Consider the following 27,840-nt stretch of genomic DNA (forward strand, 5'->3'; position numbering starts at 1 on the left):
AAAGAAAGAAACCAAGAACACACAGCAACACACAGACACACGGTAATACAACTCAACTTCACTTTTCACTTTAAACGTCGATTCAGCCCTTTGGAAAAGATCAAATAAAATCCACTATTTCTGAGAGGGACTGAAGAGCAACCCGTGCACAACACACATCACCACCGTCAGAGCCCTGTCTCCCACATTGATTTTCACCTCAGTCCCGGTGCCATCATCATCATCTTGTCAACGAGATGTTATATGACTCTAGTGCTTCAGGGAGGCCAAGGCCTCGCTATATAGCGAGCTTGAAGCCACTAGCCCCTGAAACACGCCCCGGCTCACCGCCTGGCTGTCCATCATGTGCCTGTATCCAGGCAATCGTTCTCCGTCGCGCCCGCCGCTGCCGAGCGCCAGCAGCCTCCGGTGCTGGTGTCACCATGGCAACATGGGCGTGCACCGGTCCCCCGAAGGACCGGCTCGTTGGAGGGGAGCTGGAGGGGCTGCGGAGCGCGGCGGAGGTGATGGTGGTGGAGTACAGGGCGGGGAAGGCGGTCTCAGCTTCGTGCCGGTAAGGTAAAACCGAGGGAGGATGTGTCATCAGAGAGAATGATGGTTGGAGGGAGTGCTGCTGTTACTGCTGGCACATTCATCAGCTGCACATCATCGAGAGATTGATGGCATTGTTGTGGGGTGGCAGAGTTTTATGAAGACACAGAGCACCGGGAGGAAGAAACAATCTGCAATGTTTCACGCCCAATCTCAACGTAGGCCATTGTCTGCAGTTACGGATAAACTGGGAGGTTTCACAGAATATGGGGGATGATAAAGTGATTTGGTTTCCAGTAAACTCCTATCCAAACAGGAGTACTTAAGTGGGAACGACTCCAGTAACAGGCCTCCTGCCATAACTGTGTCTAGGTCTGTGTTTGGAGTTGGAACATCTTAAAATAATTAAACAGTTGCGTTGGAGAAAAGTGGAGTAAATGCCTGACTAGTGTTACAACTGCCAAGATATAAACAGACGTCATGAAGAGAGCCTGTAAACTGTCTCTAACTGGAGCTGAAGTCAGAGGACTAAGCCAGAGGAAAACTTGACATCATTAGTGTCCGTCTATATTTGTTTTGGGAAGGCCGCTACAGAATGGACAGCCTATTAACAAATAATTACACGTGATGTTTGTTTACTGAAGATTCTGGGGGAAAGTTGGGGTTGACAGCGAAATCAAGTACTAATAAGAAATAGTGAATGAAACAGAACCTTACGATAAGAGCTATTATTTTGGTCTGACAGATTCATATTAAGAAACTGATTTAAGCACACTGTTAAATGTGTATTGGTCATTATATTTTAATTCTCTTATCGCAATTATAATCAAAGGTTATTCTTGATTGATTTGATGTCATGATCATAATAATCATAAAAAGTTAAACTTAGGAGTCAATAAAGATGCATCATGCTCTCATCTTATCACCTAAAATATATAAAACTAACCTTTAACAGAATAATCATGAGGTAAAAACTAAAACCTAGCCTAATCACGTGAGCAGTCAGACTATCTCTTAATGCACGCATCTGTCTGGTTTTAGTTAGCCTGCAGCAGCTAAACATAGAAACCCTCTCCCATTATTCTCCTGCTTGTTTAATCAAGCTGGAAAAGCCATTCAAAGTCTATTTGCGGCAAAGAACCAGATTACCAATCACATCGACTCTCATGCCCTCACATCTGAAAACACCAAAGGACAAATCAGCCATTCCCCGGGTTCCCATTTCCCCATTTTAATGTTATAATGACATGTTAATCGATGAATTAACAATTACAACACCGTGATCAAAACACATTGTGGAAAACATTGCTGCTGCATGAAAATTGCATTGTATTCTTGCATGCACCGAATCCTTGTTAGAAGAGGCAGGTTTAGCCTCTCTCTCCGTTTCCCCTCATTACAAAAATATATTGTTTAAATTCACACATCAAATAAACCATGATGAAAGAACGACACAGAACACCTCCTCTCCCCAGAGCAAGCAACACAAACATGAAGACATGAAACCCAAAGGTGTAAAAACTGGTCTTTCACATGAGATAAGTGTGATCACAAGTGTGTAGACTGTGCGCGTGTGTCTGTGTGGGTGTTTGTATGTGTTGGTCGCCATTGGGGCTGCATACTGAATGTATTCAAGCTGTCCTTTAAGCACGGGTAATCAGTGACACATCTTGTTTGTTGCTAACCTTAACTTTCTAGGTGATTGTGATTATATGCTGCCGGTATGTCAAATCTAACCTTTGGGTGGTGGGCTTGTCTGTTTGTTTCATGTTTAGAGGGACATTTCTTATTTGTTACTTTCAATAAGGACTAAGTACACAACCACTAGCCTGGGTATGGTTTAATGACAAACACTCCTCTGAATAATAATCACCAGCATTAACCTCTTTGATGAGATTAGTGGCCTGTTTGTGGCCTGGAGTGGAGACAAAGCGAGAATCTCCTCTGGCGTCGAGCTTCTCCTCTTTCAGCGCGGTCTCCAATGGCCACTCATCTCTACTTCTGCGTGTGTGTGTGTGTGTGTGCGTGTGCGTGTGCATGTGTGTGTGTGTGTGTGTGGGATAAGCACACGTTTTTAGACCTTGACCTCCCATGTGCCAAATGTTTGTAAAACGCCTTTGATTACGCCTTCTTATTATTCATGTGTGTGTGCGCATGCTAACTCCATGCACATTGAGCACATTCGATTGAATTCAACACCAAGTACAGTGTGATTATATTGTAATAGACTAATGATAACACCTATATACCAATAGCTGCACCTTAGATCAGGTCATGTGTTTATGAAAGTAGGGGTTAATGTTTGAACAGGATGCCAGAATGCCACCTACAAAAACCACAAAGAGGTCCTCACTATGCCTTCTCCTCACTTCATCTCTCTCAGGTCAGCGGGGTCCTTATATGTTATAAACTTATTATAAAGACAGAGAGCAACACTCTGGCCATATAGCCTGCCGCGAAATGGACTGGTCCCCAGTGGCCCAAACTGGTGTAAGGAACACAAACTGTGGTTAGGGGCACATTCAGCTGTGTTCAAAAAAGAATCCTAACATATATTTCTAATAACAAGTTATGAGTTTACTTTTTCATAGCAAGACAGGAATAAGGCCATACGGTTATGATATTCTTTGTTTTACCAGCAGGTGTCAAGTTAAAGGCCACTGCAAGGCCCTCCAGCACAGCCTCTTGGAGACGCTGCAAACAACAAGCGGCTGCTCGCTCACGACTACATCCTGTTACACACACCCAGACCCAAACCTGCTCCAATCAGAGAGTGATCACTTTTAGCAAACCAATCAATTAGGGTTCATACATAATAAAGTGACTATTCAGCCTAGTCGGGCTGCAATCAATGAGGGAATATTTTTGTTGTGTGTTAGCCCTCTTTTTTCCATGCACACGCACACACACACTCCCCAAAACACTATAACTCACGACGAGACAGGTGCAATCTCCCTACCGAATCCCATTCGTCAGCCATCGTCACTGGAGCTAAACTCACAACAGTAGCCGTTGTTCAGACAGAGCTTCTCCCCCAACACACACACACACACACACACACACGCACGCACGCACGCACGCACGCACGCACGCACGCACGCACGCACGCACGCACGCACGCGCGCACGCGCGCACACACACACACGCCCTCCTCGCGCCCAGTCATCTCAGTCCCACGCTGAACGGTCATCGCTGTGGCCGAGCAAAACCATAAAGAAAAGGGGAACACACTGGTGACTTGTGGTGGCGGTGCGAGACAACGCTGCGATCGCAACTGCTCGCCGGGGACGGGCTGCGAACGAGACAAGCGTCCGCCACTTGTTCATCTGTGCTCATTAAATGGCCGGTTGTATTAATGAACAGCAGCGGCAGCACGTGTCACGCGACAGACGACAGAGTGACCAGTGTGGCGTGGAGCGGTCGGCCGGCCGGCACAGAGGAGGGCGGGGCCCGTGGAGGGGCTTAGCGTTAAGAAAGGCAGGGCTTCGGGAAGATCCCTCATACATACAGGCCGTGCCGGGAGAGGAGAGGTGTCTCCGAAGTGGAGTCGATCAATGCTGTAATCCTATTCTAACCATGGGGTCCTCTGTGCCTCCCAGGTCTCTCACAGGAGGAGTCTGGTACATGACTCATGGGCTGGAGGGAGGAGGGGGGGGGGGGGTCTCTGGCAAAGCCACCAAAGCAGAACAGTCAGTGAGCTCACTCACCAAGAAGGGAAAGTGGTCCTAATAGAAGGGTAAACGCTGGTGGTGGTTATGGTGGGGGTTGGGGGGGTGGTGGATCACTTTGTCGATCGCTAAGTCGCTTTGGATAAAAGCGTCTGCTAAATGCCTTAAATGTAAATGTCAATGGTGGTGGTGGGTGGGGGTGGGGGTGGTGATATCAGTGGTGGGAATTGGGGGCGTCGGTGGTTATAGTGGGGGTTGAGGTGCTGGTGCTAGTGGGGCTGGGGGGGTTGAGGGTGGTGGTGGTGGTAGTAGCGGTGGTGGGAATGGGTGGTGGTGGTGGTAGTAGCGGTGGTGGGAATGGGTGGTGGTGGTGGTAGTAGCGGTGGTGGGAATGGGTGGTGGTGGTGGTAGTAGCGGTGGTGGGAATGGGTGGTGGTGGTAGTAGCGGTGGTGGGAATGGGTGGTGGTGGTAGTAGCGGTGGTGGGAATGGGTGGTGGTGGTGGTAGTAGCGGTGGTGGGAATGGGTGGTGGTGGTAGTAGCGGTGGTGGGAATGGGTGGTGGTGGTGGTAGTAGCGGTGGTGGGAATGGGTGGTGGTGGTAGTAGCGGTGGTGGGAATGGGTGGTGGTGGTAGTAGCGGTGGTGGGAATGGGTGGTGGCTGGGGTGGTGGTGAGGGTGGTGGCTGGGGTAGTGGTGGGAGTAGGGGTGGTGGTGGTGGTGGGGGTGGGTGGGGCAGAGCTTTGATAATAAACCCAAGCCTTACTTGGAGGAAGATCTGCTGCTCGGCACTATATTGTTCCCTTCCCTTTGTCGGAAGTCCTGCCCCCCAGACCCCCTCTCCGTCTCATTGCTAATTCACGTGGCTGCTGGATGGCTGGCCTACATTGTGTCATGTGTTTAGCTGTGACCCTTATGATGGGAGCTGTCAGGATGGCTACAGAGGGAGGCTGTGTTACATATCTTGTCCAACTCTCAATTTCTATTGCAGTCCTATAGAACCTATGGCCCATATCTGTAAGAGCAGGAACCAAGAAGAGAAAAGCTTTAGGCTAAACTGTCTGGTAAACCCACCAACGTTGCAGGAGGCTGGATGCTGCAGGACAAATTATATTTTAATCATGTCTGTGATTTAGCATTTTTTTTAGCAGCTTAAGAGTCGGCAATCCAATAACACTTCAATCCCCATGTCAAGTACTGTCTGATGAATGACTGATAATGACCCAAACCACAAAAAAGACAATAATTCATAAATTTTATTTGGACAGTAATAGCATTAATGCCAAATATGTTGCCAAACCAACCTGAGCGTCATTTGGGCCATATCTCAAATCACACCAAGGGGAATAGCAGACTGAAGAAGCTAGGAAGCAGGAATTAGACATCTAGCAGATCCTCCCTCACCCTCTCCATCGCAACGACCAGGCCTCGTTATGATCCCATCCTGGGTTAGAAAGGCCAGTGATGATCATTCCAATCCGAATGGAATAGAGCCAAACATGCATACTAGTATACGGATCTAACGCAGCATTTCAGTGATACTACAAGAAAGCATTGTGTTCGGACCATGAATGGAAGGATATGGAGGTGCAGGGCAGAACTGGGTACTCCGTGGTTCTGAAGTGTATGGCACAGAGTGTGTCATCTGGAGATAATTTTTAGGAGACGGTTCTCTCTGTATCAATGACAATAGCACATATGTGCAGCCTGCATGTGGGTCGCACTCATTTGTTAGAAGCCCCATCTCAGGATTTCGGGGGAAGATGAAAACAAACGTGCCTTGTCCGGGAGACCCCATGGGCAGTCTCCGGGGGAACAATGCATTTGATGGGACAACAGAAGAGAAAATAAAATGCATACCACACCTTTGACTTGGGTCTCATAGTCAGCGATGATCTCTTTATCTTTCTTGAATTTCGTAGATGACATTTTCTCCTCGGGTGGAGGGAGAGACCCCAAATCTGGGACTCGACGTAGTACTCGACGAGGATCCTGGTAACGCTCCCTTTCTTGAACCTTTCTCTGTCAGTGCAACCCGAACAATCCCGTTCTAGTGGCGGTACCGCTGCACACCGTGTGCGTGTGTTGTCAGAGATCTATGGAGAAACAACACTAACGCGATACACAATGCTGAACAATTCAGTGCACATTCTCCTCTGCTCTGCTTGTATGTTCTTTCAAAGAAACCGCGCCTGTGCCTACACCGAACAGCAGCAGCAAGCAGCGGAAAAAAAGATAAAAGGCAATCAAAGTTATTATAAAATAGCCAGCATTGGAATGTGACGCTTTAACATAGCCATCCTTGTAGTAGTCATCCCTTCCACATCAAACACCCTGAATAAGCTTATCTTGCGAAACTGACGCGCGCGTACCAAGACTTGCACACACAGTGGACGGTATTCTAAAAAATTGCGCTGCAGAGAAAGAGGAATTGAAACGAAAGTCACGTGACTCCCCTCCCATTGTCAAACCATATTGGCACCCACTCCCCTCCCTCAAAGCCTCACGAGCGAGCGCGTGGATACACACTCACGGACACAAAAACATGCACGCACGCGCGCAAGGGCGATTAGCGTGATAATTTGCCCACACCGCCTGTCAGATCATTTGTATTCCATGGGGTTAGTACATAGCCTGAAGGATGACATTTTCTCCATCAGGGTCCATTGTCATGCTCAACGCGTTGACATATGATTTAAGAGCACGCGCGCGCGCGCGTGTGTGTGTGTGTGTGTGTGTGTGTGTGTGCGTGTGCATGCGTGAGAAGGTGCGCGCATACGTGTGTGTGCGTGTGCATGCGTGAGAAGGTGCGCGCATACGTGTGTTTGTGTGTGTGTGTGTGTGTGTGATAATATTTTTGTACATATAGGCCTACCTTATTTATACAATACGATTACTACGATTATTAAACGATTGAATTGTTGAAGAGATGTACATTGTGTTATTGGACATATATCAATCTTAAATATGTTGTGTACCCAAGCCGCTCTACAGAACAGAGAACACAGTTCATATTGATATTCTAAGGACAAATGGGCACTAGGCTACTCTCTTCCAAACTCTTATGTTGGATTCCCTAGCAAACAAATATATAAAGAAAACAATACCAATATGTATTGTATTTGCACATCTGTGTAAACAGTCAGGTAGTGACAACAGCAAACAAATATATAATAATCAAACAAGGGATGATCTGAAGTGATCTTATTTCCAGATATGATTAAATAAATGCTGGGTAACCTGAAATGAAAACCCCCGTCCCGTCCCAATAACCAAGAAACCCTGAAGTCCACTCAGATAGCATACGCATGTGGTACGACACTGTCAATGTGGGGGACTTGATTCTTTAGAGCTAATCTGTGGTATGGAACACCAACTAGATAGATAGATAGATAGATAGACAGACAGACAGACAGACAGACAGACAGACAGACAGACAGACAGACAGACAGACAGACAGACAGACAGACAGACAGATAGATAGATAGATAGATAGATGGACGGACGGACGGACGGACGGACGGACGGACGGACGGACGGACGGACGGACAGGCTGACAGGCTGACAGACAGACAGACAGACAGGCTGACGGACAGGCTGACGGACAGACAGACAGACAGGCTGACGGACAGACAGACAGGCTGACGGACAGACAGACAGGCAGGCAGGCAGGCAGGCAGGCAGGCTGACGGACAGGCTGACGGACAGGAAGTGCCTGTACATATGTCAACGTAATGTCAAGGTGGCTGACTGTAAAGTGTGCTGGGCGGTCTGGAATGCAGCGTTGCCCGTGGGTCAGTCTGACATCTGGACGGGTTCAGCGTCTCTGTTTACTTCAGAAGTCAACAGAACCGGCCCCCTGTTACCCCCCTGTTACCCCCCCCCCCCCCACCCCCAAATCTCTCATCAGCCATCTCTGAGGGGAGGCCTGGGAAACCATGACATCAGTGGTTTTCGTCAGACACAAAGATCCATTGTAAGGTCATTTTACCATTCCTCTCTAAAGAATGAATCACCTTTAGTTGCTCCACACCAAATCAACTGGTAGACCGCCGGGAAAACAAGCTACAAATATAATGCTCAACAGCAGAACTGCAAATGCTTATTATCTAAACCTGAATGAGGCAAAATGAGGATTTCTGTTTTAACTGTTGTAAGTAATTGTTATTAATTAATTAACTTTTGCTATGCCATTCGTTTTGAACCACATCTTGTTGATGTTGATAGTTTTATTTGTCAATCCAAGTAAGTGAATCAGGGTACGTTTTAGAGCCCAATTCAGATAACTTGGCAGAGATGAATAGGTGTTTGGTTGTGTAACTCCATCTCCTGCTTGACAAGGTGCCAAAGTGGTCATTCAAGCTTCAGAGAGGCCTTACCCTTTTCAGACCTGTTCCGTCCTGGGAATTCAATCCAGACAACAGGATCAAGATCTGTAGAAACCCTACAAGAAGAAACAAATATGTCATATGCAGAAAATATATGACGCAGAGGTACCTTATGAGGTATTTCAAATGTAAATGGTATGCTATGAACATAACAGTGTGGTGTTATTGAGGCATAATGATCAACAGTATAAGTATTCAGTAAACAGCATTCAAATTTTTATTATTAATTATGATTAATAATGAAATATTAATTACAAATGTTTCTTACAAGCATTTTGGCACATGGGTGGTCAAAGTCTAAACACTTATGAGCTTATTCCACAAACACACGTGCACGCAGGTGCACACACATGCAAGTACACTCACACACACACACACACACACACACACACACACACACACACACACACACACACACACACACACACACACACACACACACACACACACACACACTGAAACACAGAAACAACTACAGTCATTTAGCTTTCACTAATTAGTCTGGGCTATTTGGCCACAGCTTATTGGCCTGAGCTCATTGGAGACATGTTGTGTTTGAAGGAGAGGAAACCAGTACTAGGAAGACACACACACACACACACACACACACACACACACACACACACACACACACACACACACACACACACAGCCAATGCAAATGGTGTCAGGATTAAATCACAATCTGTGAATTAACATTATCGGTATGAATACTCCTTCTTAAAAGGTTTTATGAAGAGCCAAGACTCCAAGCTATCTCGTAATACACTTGCTGTGAACACCTGCCGTCGTTATGCATTATTGAATTAATGGATAATTAATCCTCTATTCTTTGAAGAGCAAATGTGTGTGAGGGAATGAAGAACTGCACAACACAACAAACACTTCGAGAACAATGTGAGCCTGTAAAGTTGTTAGAGTTGTTTCAGTTGAGGTGATCTCCTAAGGAACAAACCACCCAGAGTTTGCTCCTGACCATGAAGTAAAAGTGGTGCTAAATATTTTATCATACTTATTTTTATAATTATAATTATTTCAAGAGCCAAAACTGAATAGCTGCTTTCTTTCATCACTATCTTGTTTGTGTTTTAAAGGTACACTACATTGAAGACGTCTTTTACCAAAACTACCCTGAAGTGTCAAAGATTTTTCTCTAAAAAACAGATATTTTCTGAATAATTTTGTTGATGGATCTCATCTCTGAATCATGCCCCTGCTATCCATCCACCTGTTGTGTGGGCAGTCTTGTTCTCAAACACCCACACACTGATCTCTAGACTTCACACTTACTAACCAGTTGGAAAGAATGTGTGACAGAATGGAACCTTTTTAACTTTATTTTTTAGAAGTCACTTGTGTACGTGTGCAATACCACACTAAATTTAGATTCAGTTAAGGTTATATTAAATAGATAACAGTTATTTTGTTTGTTGATTTGATTTAATTACTAATGTAAATGCTTTCATGTCTTCAGCCTTCTGTTAATGGCTATGTGTTTAGAAATTATGCAATGGCCTACAATTCAATCTGTAAATTGTGTAACAGCTACTTTACTTCTAAATGCTATCCAGAAATGCAGTCAGTATGAGTTAAGTGTCATTCATGGATCACATTTAGATAATAATTAAGGCTGGCACTTACGTATGGCAGTTTACTACAATATTACAGTCATGTGATCAGAATTATATTCTCATCGTTGTGCACAAATTTGTGCACAACGATGAGAATATAATTCTTTACCATTCTGTGCGTTAAAGCAATGGGCTTCTCGTCACCATTGTTTTTTTTGTTCATGTTTAGTAGTTGTATCATCATAGGGATGAAATACTTTTGGGCTTTTGGTCAGAATTCTTTTCCAGACGAATATGAGAAAGATCCAAATGTTGTATCCTACTGCCCTCTATCGGTGAACTACTGTAAAAGTACGGAAGTAAACATTGTTTCCGACCAGCATGGTAGTAGAACGGCTACAGGCAAACCCTCACAGCCACGCGATTAGTATTGTTGGGCAAGATAGCTGTACACTTTGGCCTCCAAAACCGTTGTCATCGTCTACAATTGAACCGGTGGGCTCCATAATATCACAAATCATTGCGTTTACAGTAATATCGATTGTTCCTCGGTACCAATAACTTTGTATGCTGAATAGCTAACATTAGCTAGGTAGCCGACTAGAAATGTTAGCTGCTGTGCAAGCAAGTTGCATGTATGTTTCATAATGTTAAACTACAGCACTGGACAGCAACGTATTCTAATACAGCCATCTATGAGTAGATATGCCTGTTCATTCAGAAAATTAATGCCCTCATTCAAAAAAAACGAATTCCACAGGTGAAGGAGTGCCTTTCACACACTTCAAAACACCATGTCATCTCAAGGAGATGTGGATGCAGAGGGTGTCTCTGTAGGTCTCTCTCTCACCCCCTTCAACGGGTGTGAGTCCACTGTTGGGACTACAATGATAGTGACCGTCGGAGCGACGGTGCCAACCGGCTTCGAGCACACTGCTGCAGAGGAGGTGAAGGATAAAATTGGGGCCGAAGTGCGAATTGGCAAAGATCGTGGTCGGATTTACTTTGAAGTCAGCACAGACAAGCTTTACCAGGTAGGATGCCACCCTGACAGTGCTGAACATAAGTAGTCATCGTCGCCAGTTTGTGGGAGGAGTTGTTGTCATTGGATAGATAATCTGTGTACGGTGTTCCCATCCCTGTGCATGACAAAGCATTTCACCTTTCACCTGATCAACAATTATTTCACCAGTTCAGCCTCTAGTCTAGTCATTGTTGCTCATTTAGTAGAATGTGTGTATATCAGTGTATTTGCCTTAATAATCTGACGAATCATTGTTATTATATATTATAGGTTCATCTTCTGCGATCTGTTGATAACCTGTTTGTGATTGTGGAAGAATACAAACACTATCAGTTCAAGGAATCTAAGGTACAGTACTTCCGCCACGCCTAGCGTGTAACATCAGACAGAAGTTGTATTGTTTCATGTGTTGTAAAAGTCCCGAATATTACAGCCCTGTGACTTGCATTTGTAATGAAAGTGTCATTATTATTAGTCTGCTCCGGCATATATAGGGCATATATTTATACATACTGTATCTATACATCCCATATTTAACGGTTTTCTTTTAATGTCCAAAACACACACTCAAATATCTATAGCTATCCGCAATGTCCAGTGACACCATCTTCAAACACGGCAACCCAAAGCCTTGGGGTCCTGGGAACCACTGATCAAAATGATGCTTCTAGAACCTTTGCTGTGAATGGGGGAAACAAGTATCACTGTGTTCACAGGAGGAGACGTTGGCCGAGTTGATGCAGCTCGCCTCTAGTCTCCCCTGGGCCAACGCTCTGGAGGTCTGGAAACTCAACAACTCCCTGAAGAAGAGGAGAGGTCGTCGCAGAGGTCCACACGTTGCCAAGGGCAAAGCGAAGGGCGCTGCTCCCGATGCGGTGGAGGCAGAGGAGGCAAAGGAGCCACAGCCGCCTGAGACGCAGCCGTCTAATGAGGACCGGCCCCTGGACGAGGCCGGGGCCGTCCCGGAGAGCAGCTCCCTGGACCCTGAGGAGGTGGCGTCCGAACCCAAGGTCCTCAAGTTCAGGGTGACGTGCAACCGGGCCGGGGACAAACACAGCTTCTCCTCCAACGAGGCGGCCCGGGACTTTGGCGGCGCCATTCAGGATTTCTTCCAGTGGAAAGCGGACATGACTAAATTTGATATAGAGGTATGTAGGTAGGCGTGCGTGCGTGCGTGCAGCGCCTGGGAAAGAAGAGTGCTGCCAGTGAATGCCAATCCGATGGCAGGCTTACAAACTCTCTATTGTTGATGTCCAACTCGCCAATTTGTCTTTGTAGCCAACAAAAGGTTAGCAGGGATATTATGTGTCATGTTCGTGTTCACATTTAGCCCCAAGAGATGGGTGGGAGTCCGGTTAATTCAGCATAACAATGAAGACTCTAGGACTCTAATCTGTTATTGGCATCATGTTTTTACGTCATGTGGTTGCGTCTTAAGCAAGGCGGGTTCCTTGTATAGAGGTCAAAACCCTTTTCTTCTGGCATCAGTTTGTGTTACTGTACGTCACGTTGAGGTGTTGTCTCTTTCTCGCAGGTCCTGTTGAACATAAGCAGCGAGGAGGTGGTGATCGGCATCGCGCTGACCGAAGAGAGCCTTCACAGAAGGAACATCACCCACTTTGGGCCAACCACCCTGCGCTCCACGCTGTGCTATGGGATGCTCAGGTCATGGTTTTAATGATGTCTTCACTGTAATGGTGGCCAAGTGGTCACACACTGGGATTTTTCTTGCCGTAGAAGTCTGTGAGGAAATAACACATTCCTGCAAAACATTTTATCGAGATTGGTCTTCACACAACTTTTAAGATTTGACAATAAAGCAAAAAACACATTTTCTTGCATTTAACTCGAGTCAACACCACTTCTGTTTCCATATTTGCAAAAGGGATTTGTGACTAAATAAGTGTTTTATTCCAAGTTATGGCTCGTACATCTTGGCATTGATGAATCAGCCAGTGAATCATACCATTAGTAATTGAAAACAGTAATATATTCACCGCTTCCGTTTCCTCTTTTTCGACAGCACTGCGTACAGAATGCTGTGCAATACTGACACACTCCATGCTTTGGTCTAAATACAGGCTGTGCAATCCCCAGCCGTCTGACGTCATCTTCGACCCAATGTGTGGCACCGGAGCGCTCCCTCTAGAGGTAACTTTCCTACATTGCGTGGAAGACTACAGGGAGGGATACATAACATAAGCCCCAATAAACGACTTTCTGTCTCTCTCTTCTCCACTCCAGGGGGCCATAGAGTTCAACAGTGCGTTCTACGTGGGCGGGGACAACAACGACATGGCCATCAACCGCACGGTCAACAACATCACTCACGTTCAGAAGAGGAAAGAGGAGGGGGACGGGTGAGGGAACCTGCCCCCGCGCGGTGCGCAGGGCTTTACTCTGACCCCGGTACTCGTGCAGCCAGCTGTGCCAGCTGTTCCCCCTGAAAAAAAGACATTGTTTTATTCTCCCCACAGTGCACCTGGACTCCCCATTGACGCGGTCCAGTGGGACGTGTGCCGTTTGCCTGTGAGGACCAGCTCCGTGGACATCATCCTGTCCGACATGCCTTTCGGGAAGAGGTGTGGTATTCACGTCAATGGTAGCATGAATAACAGCGGTTGATGTTAATACTTCCTGATGGGAGCTCAAGCTCAACGGTTTTCACAATAACGCCCCTCCCCCCCCTCCCCCCCCCCCCCCCCATGTATCATTGTATCATCCAAAGCGTGGGTTGATTGACTGACTGTTGATATTTCCAAAGAATGGGCTCCTGGAAGAAGAACTGGGACCTGTACCCGTCCTGTCTGCGGGAGATGGCCCGCGTGGTCCGCCCGGGGTGTGGGTCCGCCGTGCTGCTGACTCAGGACAAGAAATGCTTTTCCAAGGTACCGCCAATCCCAACCGACACACAGCCGGTCCCTCCTTTTCCAAAGAACGGGTGACAAAGTTACGTTACGATGAGTGTACCCTAATTGATTTCCACAACGTTAACCTGTTATTCAGCTCTGTGGCAGTTAGAGTTAGTGGTTTCACTTGGAATGGCTTCCCCGTAAGTGTGCCAAGATAAAACCCAGGGGGAAGGTGATATGATGGGCAGGGTTCAGGTTCAGCTTGCCTTATGATGTGGATCAGAGGCTGAGAACACATTTCTGGCATACACTGTTCAGTAATATATGACGATACATACTGCATACGGCTGTTAGTTGTCTTGTGTTTTTCACCATCGGTTGGTAGCTTATGTCACTTTTCCACCAACAGTACCACAGTATTCGACTTGGTTTGGTTCCAGGCACGTCGCGTTTCCATCTAAAAAAGTACCTCTTCAATGTGGGCGGGTCGTAGAAAATAAGCTCTCAAACATGGGCGGGTCGTCGTTAGGTTTTAATCACGGGAGACTTCCCGGGAAATCTGAATCTGATCAAGACTATTTCCTCATTCCCGACTGTGCGTCTATTGTTGTCACACACGGCGAAACGCTGATCAGTGTCCCCCTCGGGAGCGGGTCCGTGGACTCCAACCACGCCGGACACAACTTAACTTTGAGTGATTATTCCCATTTACAGCCGCTGGCCAATCAGTTGCCAGCAGCCTGTTTACGTCACACAAAAGTACCTACTCCGCTTGCTTGGAACCTCGACGGAGGTAGTACTAAAAAAAGTACCCAGTTTTTTTGCCAATGGAAACGCAAAAAAAGGCGAGTCGAGTCGGTGGAAAAGCGGCATTAGTGGCCAGCGTGCTTATAAGGTTGATCCTTGATAAGGGCACCACTGTTTTGATTCCTCTTGCGCACCATGCAGCATGTTGTTTCTCCATACAAGTGGCTCCCCCCTAAAGGGATTAGTCTGAGAGAACACGTTGCAAATTAAACTCACTCCACGGTTCCGTCATGTGAAGATATAACGTGTGTCTGGTCTCTAGGCGGTGTCGCGTATGGGAGGGCTGTGGAAGAAGACCCACACGGTGTGGGTGAACGTCGGTGGGCTGCACGCCGGAGTGTTCCTGCTCAAGCGCACCGAGGGGACGTTCGGGGAAACCCCAGAGGACATCTACGAAGCGCCAGGAAACCGGAGCAGGGAAGGCACCGTGAAGGAAGATAAAGAGCTTTCGTAATCACAGGCACGGCAGGAGTGGTTTTCCTTTCACAGGCGATGACGTTTAAAAGGAATAATGTTATTTATTCATTGTTAGAGTTTTTAAGGAATACATTTAGAATGTAGCCTGTTGTTCACGTTTTTTGTTTTTGTTTTTTTGTGTTTTGTGTTATCACCTCTGTTGTGATTGAGGAATTTGAACCGACATTCTTGATGACAAAAAATCAGTACAACTGATCTTAGTTTGAATAAATGTTGTGAACAAATTGTCTGAATATATTGACGATGCAAGATACGTACCCCCCCAAAAAAAAAATATATATAGAAGGCATTCATGCATCTCCGGCAATGAGTAGGCATATTTGACATGAGTCATGTATGACACAATGACAACCGCTGAAATATACCAGCCTACGTGAACAATTGCAGGTAAAGGGATGTTTTTATTTATTTGGCGTCATGTTGAGAGGATAAAAGAGTAGCAGTACCCTACTTTAAAACTCGAATTCAGCCAAAAGTACAGTAGGCCTAGGAGGTAATGAAAACATTGTTTTGCGACGTCTTGCATGTGGACGCTGGTAGTTTGAAACGCAACAATTTCTCACCATATTAAATCATTTCACGATTACTTGCGACAAAATATACTGACAAAATAGATAATGCTACATGGAAAAAGGTAAACATCTACACAATTGTCATGAATACAACATACACTGGACTGGAATAGGACATGATGACATACTCTGAGCTCAAAAGAGGTGCGCCGTGACGTCATGGCGTCTATAATAAGTGACACTCGGCTGGGACAGGGGCACTTTTCCTCAGGCGGCCGGTCCCATATAGGCAACAGCAAACATGATTTGGACCACGTTTCTCCTCGTCCAGGCGGTAATCCTCTACTTCATTCTGGCAAAGAGATCCAGGTAACTTCTACCCATTATTTTACACATACATTTTTAGAATAATACTATATATATATATAAATGTTGGTTTAATCAAGTCATTTAATAACCTGTGATGAAGTAAATAAGCCTAATATGACGTAGGCCTACTTATGTTGAAAGGTAGCCTATTTGTATGCCGGCTATATATACACTGTGATAGGGTTAAGCAAAACATCCTGCCGTTTATTTCCGTTGTAGCCTACGAACTATTTATCTTCTGCAACAACGCTGGGACAATTTCTGTTGTTAATTCCTTTTCAACTTTTAACATTAGTACAATTCCATCAACACGTAATTGAATGAACCTTGAATAGCTCGTCTTGATGCATCCAATTCCTCATGATCCTTGACATTGAAGACAGCGTATTTCACTTAACCCGCCTTCCACGCAGGGGGCGAGTGAGAACCAGCCTGCCACTCTGTTTACCGACTGTGGAATGTGGTCAAACTGCTTAAAATATACTCAAATTTCACATATTGTACAATTTCTCGTTGAAGATAAAACCCATTATATTCAGCAAAAACTGAAAAACGTTTTTCACTGAAAAAAATTGATTAGGGCTACAGCCATATCCTACACAAATTCACTAATTGAAGACACGTGGTTTTCCACAGTTTCTGGTTCCATTGATATTTTTGTATTTCTTGAAAAAGGCACTTGGTTTTCGACTGTTAAAGATTGAGTCACCTGGTTCCATTGATATATCTGCGATAATGATTGCCATATTGTATGCGCTGCTTTGAGGGAATAAACCCTTTCTTTCTCTTTATTCAGATCCAGCACTGATCCACCTTTAGACAAAGGTGTCATCCCGTGGCTCGGTCACGCACTTGAATTTGGCAGAGATGCTGCAAAGTTCTTAAATCGAATGAAGAAAAAACATGGCGACATTTTCACGGTAAGCTGGGAAATACTGATTGAGTGATTCCCTGATCGGCTAGTGCCGACTGAACTATGACTTGATCTGTCAATGGGCTCAATACAGTTGGAGGAGATTGTTGTTCAATAAATTGCATTCCTAATTATTTGGGAAAACTTTTGTTTTAACAGTTTTTAATAAATAAAAAGAAAAATCAGTCAATTAAGTTTTTCATGTTCGGTATTGGCTCAAACATTGATCAGAGATGAGGTCAATAATAATATTCATAATTGAAAGAGCATGGCCTTGGGCAATGTGTCCCAGTGTTTATAACCCTTCCCAGCACGGCAGTACCTCAGGAGGTAGAGCTGGTAACTGCAAGGTTGCTAGTTCGATCCTCGGCTCCTCCTTGCTGAGTGTCAAGGCGTCCCCGAGCAAGGCACCCTAACCCTAACTGCTTCTGATGATGAGCTGGCTGGTCGCCTTGCATGGCTCACATCGCCGTCGTTGTGTGAATGGGTGAACGTCAGGCAATGAGAGGCCATGAGTCAGGCAGTGAACGTCAGCGCTACATAAATGCAGTCCATTCACAAGCGCGGCGTGTCTGAACCACAGGTGCGCGTTGCCGGGCGCTACGTCACCGTGCTACTCGACCCCCACTCCTACGATGAGGTCATCAAGGACCCGGTGTCTCTGGACTTCAGCCGCTATGCGCAGGTCCTCATGGAGCGCATCTTTAACCTGCGGCTCCCCGGACACAACCCAAACAAAGCTAAAGGCATCATGAAGAAGTAGGTTTGTTTTGTTGTCAGGGGGGGGGGGGGGGGGCCCACCGCAATGCAATGTCAATGTAAATATTTAGAATGGATTGCTTAATCTCTCAGTGTAGGTGGTGGGTCTTTCAATGTGAATGCTTAAAGCTAATGTGTTTCACAACATATTACCCACACCGGTTTGTTACTCACAGAGCTGAATGTTGTTTTTGGACATTGCTTCGTACACAATGTTGAAGTTGCCATGGCTTTCCAGCCACTAGTCACATAGCGTGTCATTATGTGTCAAAGAAAAGCAATACTATGAGCTAATAACTACTTAACTACTACCTTATATCCATCTGCACCGTCAATGCGACAGAACCATCTGCACCGTCACGCGACAGAACCTTTCTCACTAGTCTTCTGTAATTTGCAGGCATTTCCAGGGAAGCAATTTAGCCCTTCTCAACAGAACCATGCGCATGCAGCTCGCCTCCCTCCTGAAAGCAGAGACGGCTCAGAACCGGATGGACTGGAACGTGGACGGACTATTTAGCTTCTCTTACAGCCTGCTCTTTAGGTAGGGACCAACCCCCCTCCATACGCACTTTATCATGTCACTAAAATACCAACACACAACGTCGCAACTAAACAGTTTACACAACTGTTCCGTCCACGATGCTGTGCTTGTAAACCGGGCAGGAAAGATGTTTTGTGAAACCCGCTGCAGCCACAAACAAATCGTGATCAGCCCTCTTCCTGTTCAACTTGATATTAAAAAAATAGAAGCGATAACAGAGGCTTGCTGTCAGCTTTGTGTTTCATTATGTATTAATCACAGAATTTATTTGTGGGTGTATTTCCGAAGTGTATTTATCTGTTGAAGTTTATCCTCAGTAAAGTCCCATGTTCAACTCAAGTTCAGCTTTGGATGTATTTGCTTTTTTAATAAACAGCACTAAAAACACAATTATTATTATTATTACCGAACGACCACTATCTCCTCCTCAAGGGAATGGCAATTGTAATCAGAACGTTTGGCGCCACTGTACGTGCAAAACTAGTTCACTCTTTAGTTCAGCCTGTTTGTTTTTTATTCACCCGAGATCATTTGTGTCTCTGCCCCCCACAGAGCCGGCTACCTGACACTGTTCGGGGGCCAGCAGAACGACAGCGGGACGGACCCCGCCGAGGTCTACCGCGAGTACCAGAGGTTTGAAGGACTCCTGACCAAGATGGCCCGGGGCACGCTTAAACCAGGTGAGCACACACGCGCACCGACGTCCTGTCTGGAAACCCACGGGGTCGCATGCGGCGTTGCCATAGGAACGCCGCCGCGGCCGGATCAAAAACACGGGGACGCCCCCGACAAAATGTGCTCACGCACGTTGAGCGTAGATACAATTTGCCATGACGTCATTGCAGGCGCATTACGTTTATTTATTCCGTTTTGTCTCGTCGTCATGGTTAGTCCTGCGTGGGCTTGATTGATTCGTCTGGGAAGCTTCACAGTCATCCTCCACGTTGTATCATCAGCAAGACTCACAACGCCACGCCTGTTTCCCTTATGCGCTGCTGTCCTCTTTTACCTTTAAGTCGTATTCTTCTGCGATCCCCCTGCTTGCAGTTAGAGTTCGGTCCGTTGTTCCCTTGAGCCCGCAGCAGTGACCCTCTCACTAACGCATTGTGGTGTTTGTGTGCGTGTGTGTGTGTGTGTGTGTGTGTGTGTTCTGTGTGTTCCGTGTGCGAATGGTTGGTATACTCCTTTGCGGGTTTTTGCGTGGGTGTTTTGTGTATCAGATGAGAGGCGGACCACCCAGACGGCCCGTCAAAGACTGTCAGAGTTCCTGGCCCCGGCGGGTCTGTGTGAGGCCCCTGGCTCGGGCCCCTGGGTTCAGACATACAGGCGGCTGCTTCAGGCCGAGGGGGCGGACGGGGACATGCAGAGGAAGGCCCTCCTGATGCAGCTCTGGGCCACGCAGGTCAGTCAAGTGTGTGTGTGTGTGTGTGTGTGTGTGTGTGTGTGTGTGTGTGTGTGTGTGTGTGTGTGTGTGTGTGTGTGTGTGTGTGTGTGTGTGTGTGTGTGTGTGTGTGTGTGTGTGTGTGTGTGTGTGTGTGTGTGTGTGTGTGTGTGTGTGTGTGTGTGGTTAGGTGTTGGGCGTCCGTGGCCTACTGGTTAAAGAGTTGGACCGGTAACCGGAGGGTGGCCGGTTCGAATCCCGACCGGTAGACAAAAATATGGACGGGGGGAGTGGTTGTGCAGCACTCTCCTATGTCCTCATCCACGGATGAGGTGCCCTTGAGCAAGGCACCTGAAACCCCCACCTGCTCCCCGGGCGCTGCACTGCGGCTGCCCACTGCTCCGGGTGTTCACCGGCTCCCGGATGGGTCAAAAGCAGAGAAAGAATTTCCCCCAAAAAGGGACAATAAAGGGTAACTTAACTTATTGTCGTAGTCTCTGTAGTAGTGATGTGAGAGTCTTATCAGTGTTTAAATTCGTGGTAGTTGTATTTAGATCAACATTGGTTGAGTGTACAGACACAAATTCTCACTCTGGCGGTTTGACTTGTACTACAAATCTTTCGGTCGTCACAATCTTTCGGTCGCCAAGTGGAGGAAGAACTATCTCTAACTTTGTAGTGCGTAATTTTCGCATGGTCGGACACATGGCCCCTCCCCCCGGTGGATATACAAAGCAGTCTCCATACTGTCTCAGGGGAAAGGTGAACACCATAAAGGCTGTTTACTGAACAGGTATTTGCAGTTGACAATCAGGTCTGGAGATATAAACAAAGACGCCCATTGGACAAGGACGTGCTTATTATTTTTAGACTTACAGCCCTGCCTTAAACCGCTTTTCCACTGACAGTGCCAGCTCAACTCGCCACGACGTAGTGCGGCATGACTTGGTTTGGTTCCAGGCATGTCGCGTTTCCATCTAAAAAAAGTACCTATTCAACGTGGGCGGGTCGTAGAAAAGCACCCCGGGGGACGGGATTCCCAGGAAATCTGATCGAGCAACGAACTATTGTCATATGGTAACGCCCATCAGTTGCCAGCAGCCTGTTTATGTCATATAAAAGTACCTGCTCAGCTCGCTTGGAACCTCGACGGTGGTGCTACTAAAAAAAGTACCAGGTACTTTTTTTGGCAATGGAAACACAAAAAAAGGCGGGCCGAGGCAAGTCGAGGCAAGTTGAGCTGGTACTGTCGGTGGAAAAGGGGCACTCATCTCTGGAGGATGGCCAACAAGTTTTTCTTTTCCAAGGCTTTAAAAGGTCAAGGTCACTGTGATATTTAAAGGTGAATATCACAGTGTAATACAGTACAAATAATACAGTACTTAATTATTATTGATCGACTTATTTATTTACTTTTGATATTTATAGATAATGAGTAAGTGCATATTGCAGTCACACATAGCGCCTTGGTTAGTTAAATGGAACTATTGAAAGTGTTGCATATGAGTGACATCATCACCCCATTATATCAGGGCTAGCCACAGATAACTGAATAAAATAACACTGATAGAAAGTAAGTGGCTCCTGTGGGTCCACCACTAGGATGCGTGTGCCCCTGGGATGAGTTTCACCAGGCCTAGGAAAATGCAGGACCCCCGTCCAGTCACAGGAGTGTGCTGTTTGTCCAGATACCGCTCTGCGTCTAGCGCTCTGCCTCGGCGAGGTCTCCACAGCCCGGTGGAACCACCAGAAGAAGGCTACAGTTAAAAGTCCCACGTTTTTCTACACAATCAAAAAAAACGTGTCCTCCTCTTGGGGGTAATAAGCTCACGATTCCAAAACGTTTTTGTACTTCGTTAAATCAAAGATGAGAAAGTAATTTTCTCGTTTATTTCTTGTACCACTTTACTTTTTTAAAACAGGTATAATTCTGGCTGCCTAGAAACAAACAGTTTGCGGTGATCTAAATTCCCTGTCCTTGGTTAGTGCAAGAGCATACAGCAACCAGGAACCTCTGGGTCCAACCGGCTCCCTTTTTAAGTAAACCGTTATGAGGAAGGAGTTAGTCAGTGAGGCTTTCCAGAGCCCAGCAACATCAAAACAATCCCTCTGACTCCCACAGCACCTCGCTCCCCTCATCACGTCGGCGATGATAGTGAATTGCATGAAACTGAAAGTGACAAATGTGTTTGATGGATACAGTCGTGTGAGTCAACGTGACTGACGTTAACGCCCCTTACTGTCTTTGTTACGTTGTTATCCTTTCCATTGTAACTGCAACAAACAGACATAAACACCGGCCGTGTTGATGCGTTTCCAGGGAAATGTCGGTCCTGCTGCCTTCTGGCTTCTCGGCTTCTTGTTGACAAACTCGGAGGCGTTGGCAGCCGTGCGAGAGGAGTTCGCCAGGGTTTCACAAGTCGAAACGTCGCAGGAAAGCTCTGTGCGCACGCCAGTGTTTGGTGAGTGCAGTTCTTTAAAATACATCTATTTTTGCTATTGATTATTATTAACAATAACTATAAATATGCGTCGCCAATAAATCAATAAATCATCAGGGATGGTTAGTAACTTGCAGTGCATCTCCTTCTACCCCTGTCAGACAGCGCCTTGGAGGAAGCACTGAGACTCACTGCTGCCCCCTTCATGACCCGAGAGGTAGTGAAGGAGAAGACCCTGCACATGGCCGACGGCCGGGAGTACCTGCTCCGAAAGGGAGACAGAGTGTGCCTGTTTCCCTTCATTAGCCCCCAGATGGACCCCGAGATTCACCAGGAGCCACAGGTCGGTGCTCAGGTTGGCCTCTGGCAGTAATGAGAGCCCCCTAATCCCCGCTTTCACTCCCAGATCGACTTTTCTCTTTTAATAGTGGTGTAGGCAGTTAAGGAGATGGGATTAGAGTATTGCTGATTGTTAATGGTGGATGGAATCACTCCTTCACCAAACTGACGGTAGATTACCCAGGGAGTGCTTGGCTCATAGACAGAAGACTGTTTATTAACTGGGATTAACTGAACACATGGACACAAAAAAAGATAAATAGATAGACAAACCAAACACACTGGCAGACCATACCAACTCACTGGAAGACCATACCAAGAAGCTAACAGACCATACCCACACACTGGCAGACAGTACCTTCATGACTAAAAAAGGGCTTGGTGGTCCATTGTTAAATCTTCAGATAAGTTTGTCTGAACCTCCTAAGCAACCTGTGTCTTCCATTCAGGCATTCAAGTACGACCGCTTCCTAAACAAGGATGGATCTGATAAGAGGGACTTCTACAAAGGAGGGAAGAAGCTGAAATACTACACCATGCCATGGGGCGCGGGCGCCAACGGCTGCGTGGGAAAGCATTTTGCCATCGATACGATACGACAGTGAGTGTCCTCCGTGTGTGTCAGGCCTAGTTCCCCGCTCAAAAGGCAACGGCAGCGCTGGGAACCTATTGCTGCCGCACGTCTCTCTGTAGGTGATCACAAAGAGTTTAAGGCAGGGATTAGCTTCCCAGAGGCCGTGTGACGGCGGACAAGGTGTGAGGGCTGGATAACGGACCACGTGTTCTGTCGCTGCGGGACGCTTCTTTGTTGAATCCACCTTAGGGGTTAACCTTTTAAGAGATGGGACCACTGTCTGACGATGCCATATCTGTGGCATGTCTGTCCGCAGCAGATACAGAAGATTAATCTGATGTATTTTCTGTTTGTGTGTGTGTGTGTGTGTGTGTGTGTGTGTGTGTGTGTGTGTGTGTTTGTGTGTGCTTAGGTTTGTGTACCTGGTGTTCTCCCATTATGAGCTGGAGCTGTGTGATCCAGAGGCGGTGATGCCGGAGGTGGAGGCCAGCCGCTACGGGTTTGGAATGCTGCAGCCTGCAGGAGACCTGGACATCCGATATAAACTCAGAGCCTCGCTGTGATGAGGGCTCACTGTTGGTACATGTTACCCAACGCTGCACAACGTTATGCACCTTTCTAGTACAAGTATTGGTTTTTTTTTGTGGGGGTTTTGTATTTATCTGGACCTGCAAATATGCCTGTAGAGTATTTTTTTTTACAATTTGTAAGTATTATTTAAATGATATATATTGTAAATATGTTTTGTATACATTTGTATGGCCGATTGTCTTTGGTTGTGAACATGAAAAGAAAATATGCCACACCTTCCACGGCACGAAAATAAAATCTAGTCTAAATACGACTTGCCAAAAACAACATTACTTATTTTCAGGGGGAACCCACAATGAAAAGCATTATGCAGATAGAAGGATTAATTGGTGTTTAAATCGAGATAAGCACACATCTCTCTCCCAGGCTTGTTTCTGTTGGGATGAAGCCAAGTTTGGATGTGTTTGTCACGTTGAATGTGACATACTAGCAGGACTCCACGCTGTTTTCCACTTAAACATGAGTCTCCATGGAATACTGTGAGTGCAACAGTTGCCCATATGGGCAGTTGAGCAGTTCATTAGTCATTAGTCATTGTTTAAAACGTACTAGACCAAACAACACCATTAAGGGTTGCATTTGGTGTACGGTTGCGATGCATATAGTGTAAATAATGTATTGTGTTTGTTGTAAAGTGTCAAATGAAATTCTAAGTGGTAGCTAGACCTGGCGACTGTGAAAATGTAAATACTTTGTCGTGCTCTTGATTTTCTTAAAGATGTACCATTTGCAGCGTCCTCAGCAGTCTGTTTATGCAACGATGCAACAATCCTGATATATAATAAATCATATTTATTTTTAAACGCATTTAATTAGCTTTTTTATTCCATGAATCGAATAAAACGAAAATATCGAACGAAAAAAATTATGGCTCACGAAGCAACGTTGTCATGGTGGGAATTTTTGTTATGACAGCTTAGAGTTAAATTCATTGGCTGCACCGCTGGAGCAGCCCAGCGAGAAAGCAGCCCCCTGCAGAACTCATTGGAACATTTCCAGTCATGCACAGACATCCGGCTAGCGCGCGCACACACACACACACACACACACACACACACACGCACACACACACACACACACACACACACACACACACACACACACACACACACACACACACACACACACACACACACTGTGACCAACTGTATGACCGACTGTGACCATGTGTCGAGAGCTTTCGTGACTACTTTCAGCCCTACTTGTTGATTCGCTTCAGAGCGAGAAGGGCAGCTCCGGGGGACAGCGGAGGGGGTCTGGGAGTGTGTGTAGTGGAACATGCTCCTGGCTCGTCAGTGCGCCTGCAGCAGCCTGTTAGCAGAATGACGGACTTGGAGCTGCGAGAAGTTTGAGCGCGTCTACTCCCAGGATGTTACGGGATATGCGTTGAATCATCGGGGGCCAGGTATGAATTATCTCTTTTTTGTATCGTTATAAATATACATATATTCATGTTTGTAGTTGTGTTTGTTTATTTTTTTATTATTTCGATTTATTGTTTTCCTGCATCCATTGCGTGTACTGTAGTATTATTATTATTATTAATAATAATAATATTATTATTATTATTATCTTGACCGTGTTTGGTCAAACGTGCGACCCTATTTATTTAGACGCTACCGCGTGGAGCCGGGACTCCGCTCGCGTAATGACCGAAATATGATAGGAGGATGTTCTCAAGACTTTAAGATGCCAACAATTAGCTTATGCATACGTTCAAATGAAATGCCATCTTCATGCAGATTTGGACTCTTTGTTCGGACCAATGTCTTGCACGTTCAATTCGTGTTATTCTTGTAAATCTCGAAACCCATTCTGCAGTGTTATGGGCTGCAACTGTTTGACCACATCTTTACAGTCCGTTCTAAAAACAAGTGCGCGTGGTTGCCTATATGCACTGCGAATAAAACTATATGGATCGCTGTCCCACGCGAGTTAAAAATATTTCAGCACCAAAAGACATGGACAGCAACACCAAACAACAATCCAATGGTTTCGGGGTTGACAGATTAGACGTTTCAGAACTGGATAGCGCACATGAAGTGAAGCCAGAGTTGATCTGTCCCTCTGCTCCCTCCATCCTTGTCAGAGGGGGCTGTGTGTGAATGCCAAAGCCGATTGTAATGACACGGTGCTCGAGGGTCGTGTAAACCAGCTGACATTGAAAAGCCAGAGTATGATTGCACTACTGAAATGATTCCCACTCTTCTGCCTCTGTCCCCAGCGCAGTTCAAACCAAAGTACAAACAGGACCATGTATGTGGTCCTCCCCGGGCCGATGCCGCTGTGACCCAAAGAGACCACCCTATCCTAACTCAAAGTCTGCTCAGAGTCGCCCGTCCTGAGAGGAGAAGATGAGTGACGGGGATCCGCGGGGGGACATCACCGGCACCGCATCGCCGCCGCCGCCGGGCGCGGCGTCCGACATCGTCCGCAGCAAGACCCTCTTCCGCCGCGTCCGGCTCAACGTGGGGGGTCTCCTCCACGAGGTGCTGTGGCGGACCCTGGACCGCCTGCCCCGCACGCGGCTGGGCAAGCTGCGGGACTGCGACAGCCACGACTCGATGCTGGAGGTGTGCGACGACTACAGCCTGGGCGACAACGAGTACTTCTTCGACCGCCACCCCGGCGCCTTCACCTCCATCCTCAACTTCTACCGCACGGGCAAGCTGCACATGATGGAGGAGATGTGCGCGCTGTCCTTCAGCCAGGAGCTGGACTACTGGGGCATCGACGAGATCTACCTGGAGTCCTGCTGCCAGGCGCGCTACCACCAGAAGAAGGAGCAGATGAACGAGGAGCTGAAGCGTGAGGCGGAGACCCTGCGGGAGCGCGAGGGCGAGGACTTTGACACCACCTGCTGCTCCGAGAAGAGGAGGAAACTCTGGGACCTGCTGGAGAAGCCCAGCTCCTCGTTCGCCGCAAAGGTAAAAAGCCCACCGGAGCCGTCTCTTCCTGTAGGGCGCGGCCACGCGTCCCGGGGGGTGGTTTGAACCCGGGTCCCCCCAGGGGGGTTATCAAAAGGGGGAAGCACTTTAGTGGCGTCCGGCTGATAGCAGTAATGGTTCCAAGCCCCGAGCCGCGTTCAACAATTTAGTAGTCGAGAGCAGTGGTGGGGCGGAAAGGAGGTTGCCAGGTTGGCTGCAGGGTCATGAATATTGCGTGATGAGGCTGAGGAGGGAACGCGGTGAGGTCCGTTATCACTTCCTCTATTTGCACCTGCAGCAATATATTTGAATCTCTGGGTGGAAGTAAGAGGACTGCACTTGACATGAACCCAGAGATGAAGAGAGGGGCCAGGGGAACAATGGTATTATGGTCTCATCGTGAGGCAAAATGAAACACAATGAGTTGTTACACGAGTTGTCTGAGCTGAGCTGCAGTTCTATGGGAGACATCAATAGATTAAACCGCTGAGCTCTCTTTTTTCGTAGGATGTCTGGTAAAAATAAAATCCCTTTCATCTGGTCCCGTTGGCTTCATAGCACCTTCAGAGAGGGATTGAATGACAAGCCTGGTCATGGAACACACACACACACACACACACACACACACACACACACACAGGAACACACACACACACACACACACACACACACACACACACACACACACACACATACACACACACACACACACACACACACACAGGAACACACTCAGAAAACACACACACACACACACACACACACACACACACACAGGAACACACTCAGAAAACACACACACACACACACACACACACACACACACACACACAGGAACACACTCAGAAAACACACACACACACACACACACACACACACACACACACACACAGGAACACACTCAGAAAACACACAGACACACACACACACACACACACACACACACACACACACACACACACACACACACACACACACACACACACACACACACACACACACACACACACACAGGAACACACTCAGAAAACACACACACACACACACACACACACACACACACACACACACACGCACACACACACACACACACACACACACACACACACACACACACACACACACACACACACAGACACACACAGAAACACACAAAAACACACAAAAACACATC

General features: G+C 46.7%; 3 protein-coding genes and 1 pseudogene across 4 annotated transcripts in view; 3 read left to right on the forward strand and 1 right to left on the reverse strand.

Moving 5' to 3' along the window:
* srgap3 (SLIT-ROBO Rho GTPase activating protein 3) overlaps positions 1–6,585 on the reverse strand; it is a 41,241-nt gene extending 34,656 nt beyond the window's left edge. Inside the window, exon 1 of the mRNA XM_084464447.1 lies at positions 6,063–6,585. Within this exon, the coding sequence (XP_084320573.1) occupies positions 6,063–6,126 (64 nt within the window). The 5' untranslated portion in view covers positions 6,127–6,585. The remainder of the gene's footprint in view (positions 1–6,062) is intronic.
* A 3,947-nt stretch (positions 6,586–10,532) lies between these two features.
* thumpd3 (THUMP domain containing 3) lies at positions 10,533–15,518 on the forward strand. The gene is made up of 10 exons (XM_084463803.1): positions 10,533–10,651; positions 10,917–11,190; positions 11,451–11,528; positions 11,897–12,328; positions 12,715–12,845; positions 13,262–13,331; positions 13,425–13,540; positions 13,658–13,762; positions 13,945–14,068; positions 15,102–15,518. The coding sequence occupies exons 2-10, from the start codon at positions 10,951–10,953 to the stop codon at positions 15,291–15,293; spliced, it is 1,488 nt and encodes a 495-aa protein (XP_084319929.1). The 5' UTR covers positions 10,533–10,651; positions 10,917–10,950; the 3' UTR covers positions 15,294–15,518.
* Positions 15,519–16,129: 611 nt separating this feature from the next.
* ptgis (prostaglandin I2 (prostacyclin) synthase) lies at positions 16,130–23,711 on the forward strand (the record flags this gene model as incomplete). The annotated part of the gene is made up of 10 exons (XM_084464267.1): positions 16,130–16,197; positions 16,994–17,117; positions 17,694–17,869; positions 18,270–18,413; positions 18,966–19,093; positions 19,634–19,815; positions 22,115–22,256; positions 22,397–22,578; positions 23,024–23,175; positions 23,561–23,711. 10 exons carry the CDS (start codon positions 16,130–16,132, stop codon positions 23,709–23,711), a joined length of 1,449 nt encoding a protein of 482 aa, XP_084320393.1.
* Positions 23,712–26,093: 2,382 nt separating this feature from the next.
* LOC311339085 (potassium voltage-gated channel subfamily B member 1 pseudogene) overlaps positions 26,094–27,840 on the forward strand; it is a 29,325-nt pseudogene continuing 27,578 nt past the window's right edge. The window contains exon 1 of the transcript in view: positions 26,094–26,666. The product of the transcript in view is annotated as a potassium voltage-gated channel subfamily B member 1 pseudogene (transcript). The remainder of the gene's footprint in view (positions 26,667–27,840) is intronic.

The sequence above is a fragment of the Micromesistius poutassou genome, assembly GCF_964030765.1.
Source record: "Micromesistius poutassou genome assembly, chromosome: 2".
In the NCBI taxonomy this organism is placed as follows: domain Eukaryota; kingdom Metazoa; phylum Chordata; class Actinopteri; order Gadiformes; family Gadidae; genus Micromesistius; species Micromesistius poutassou.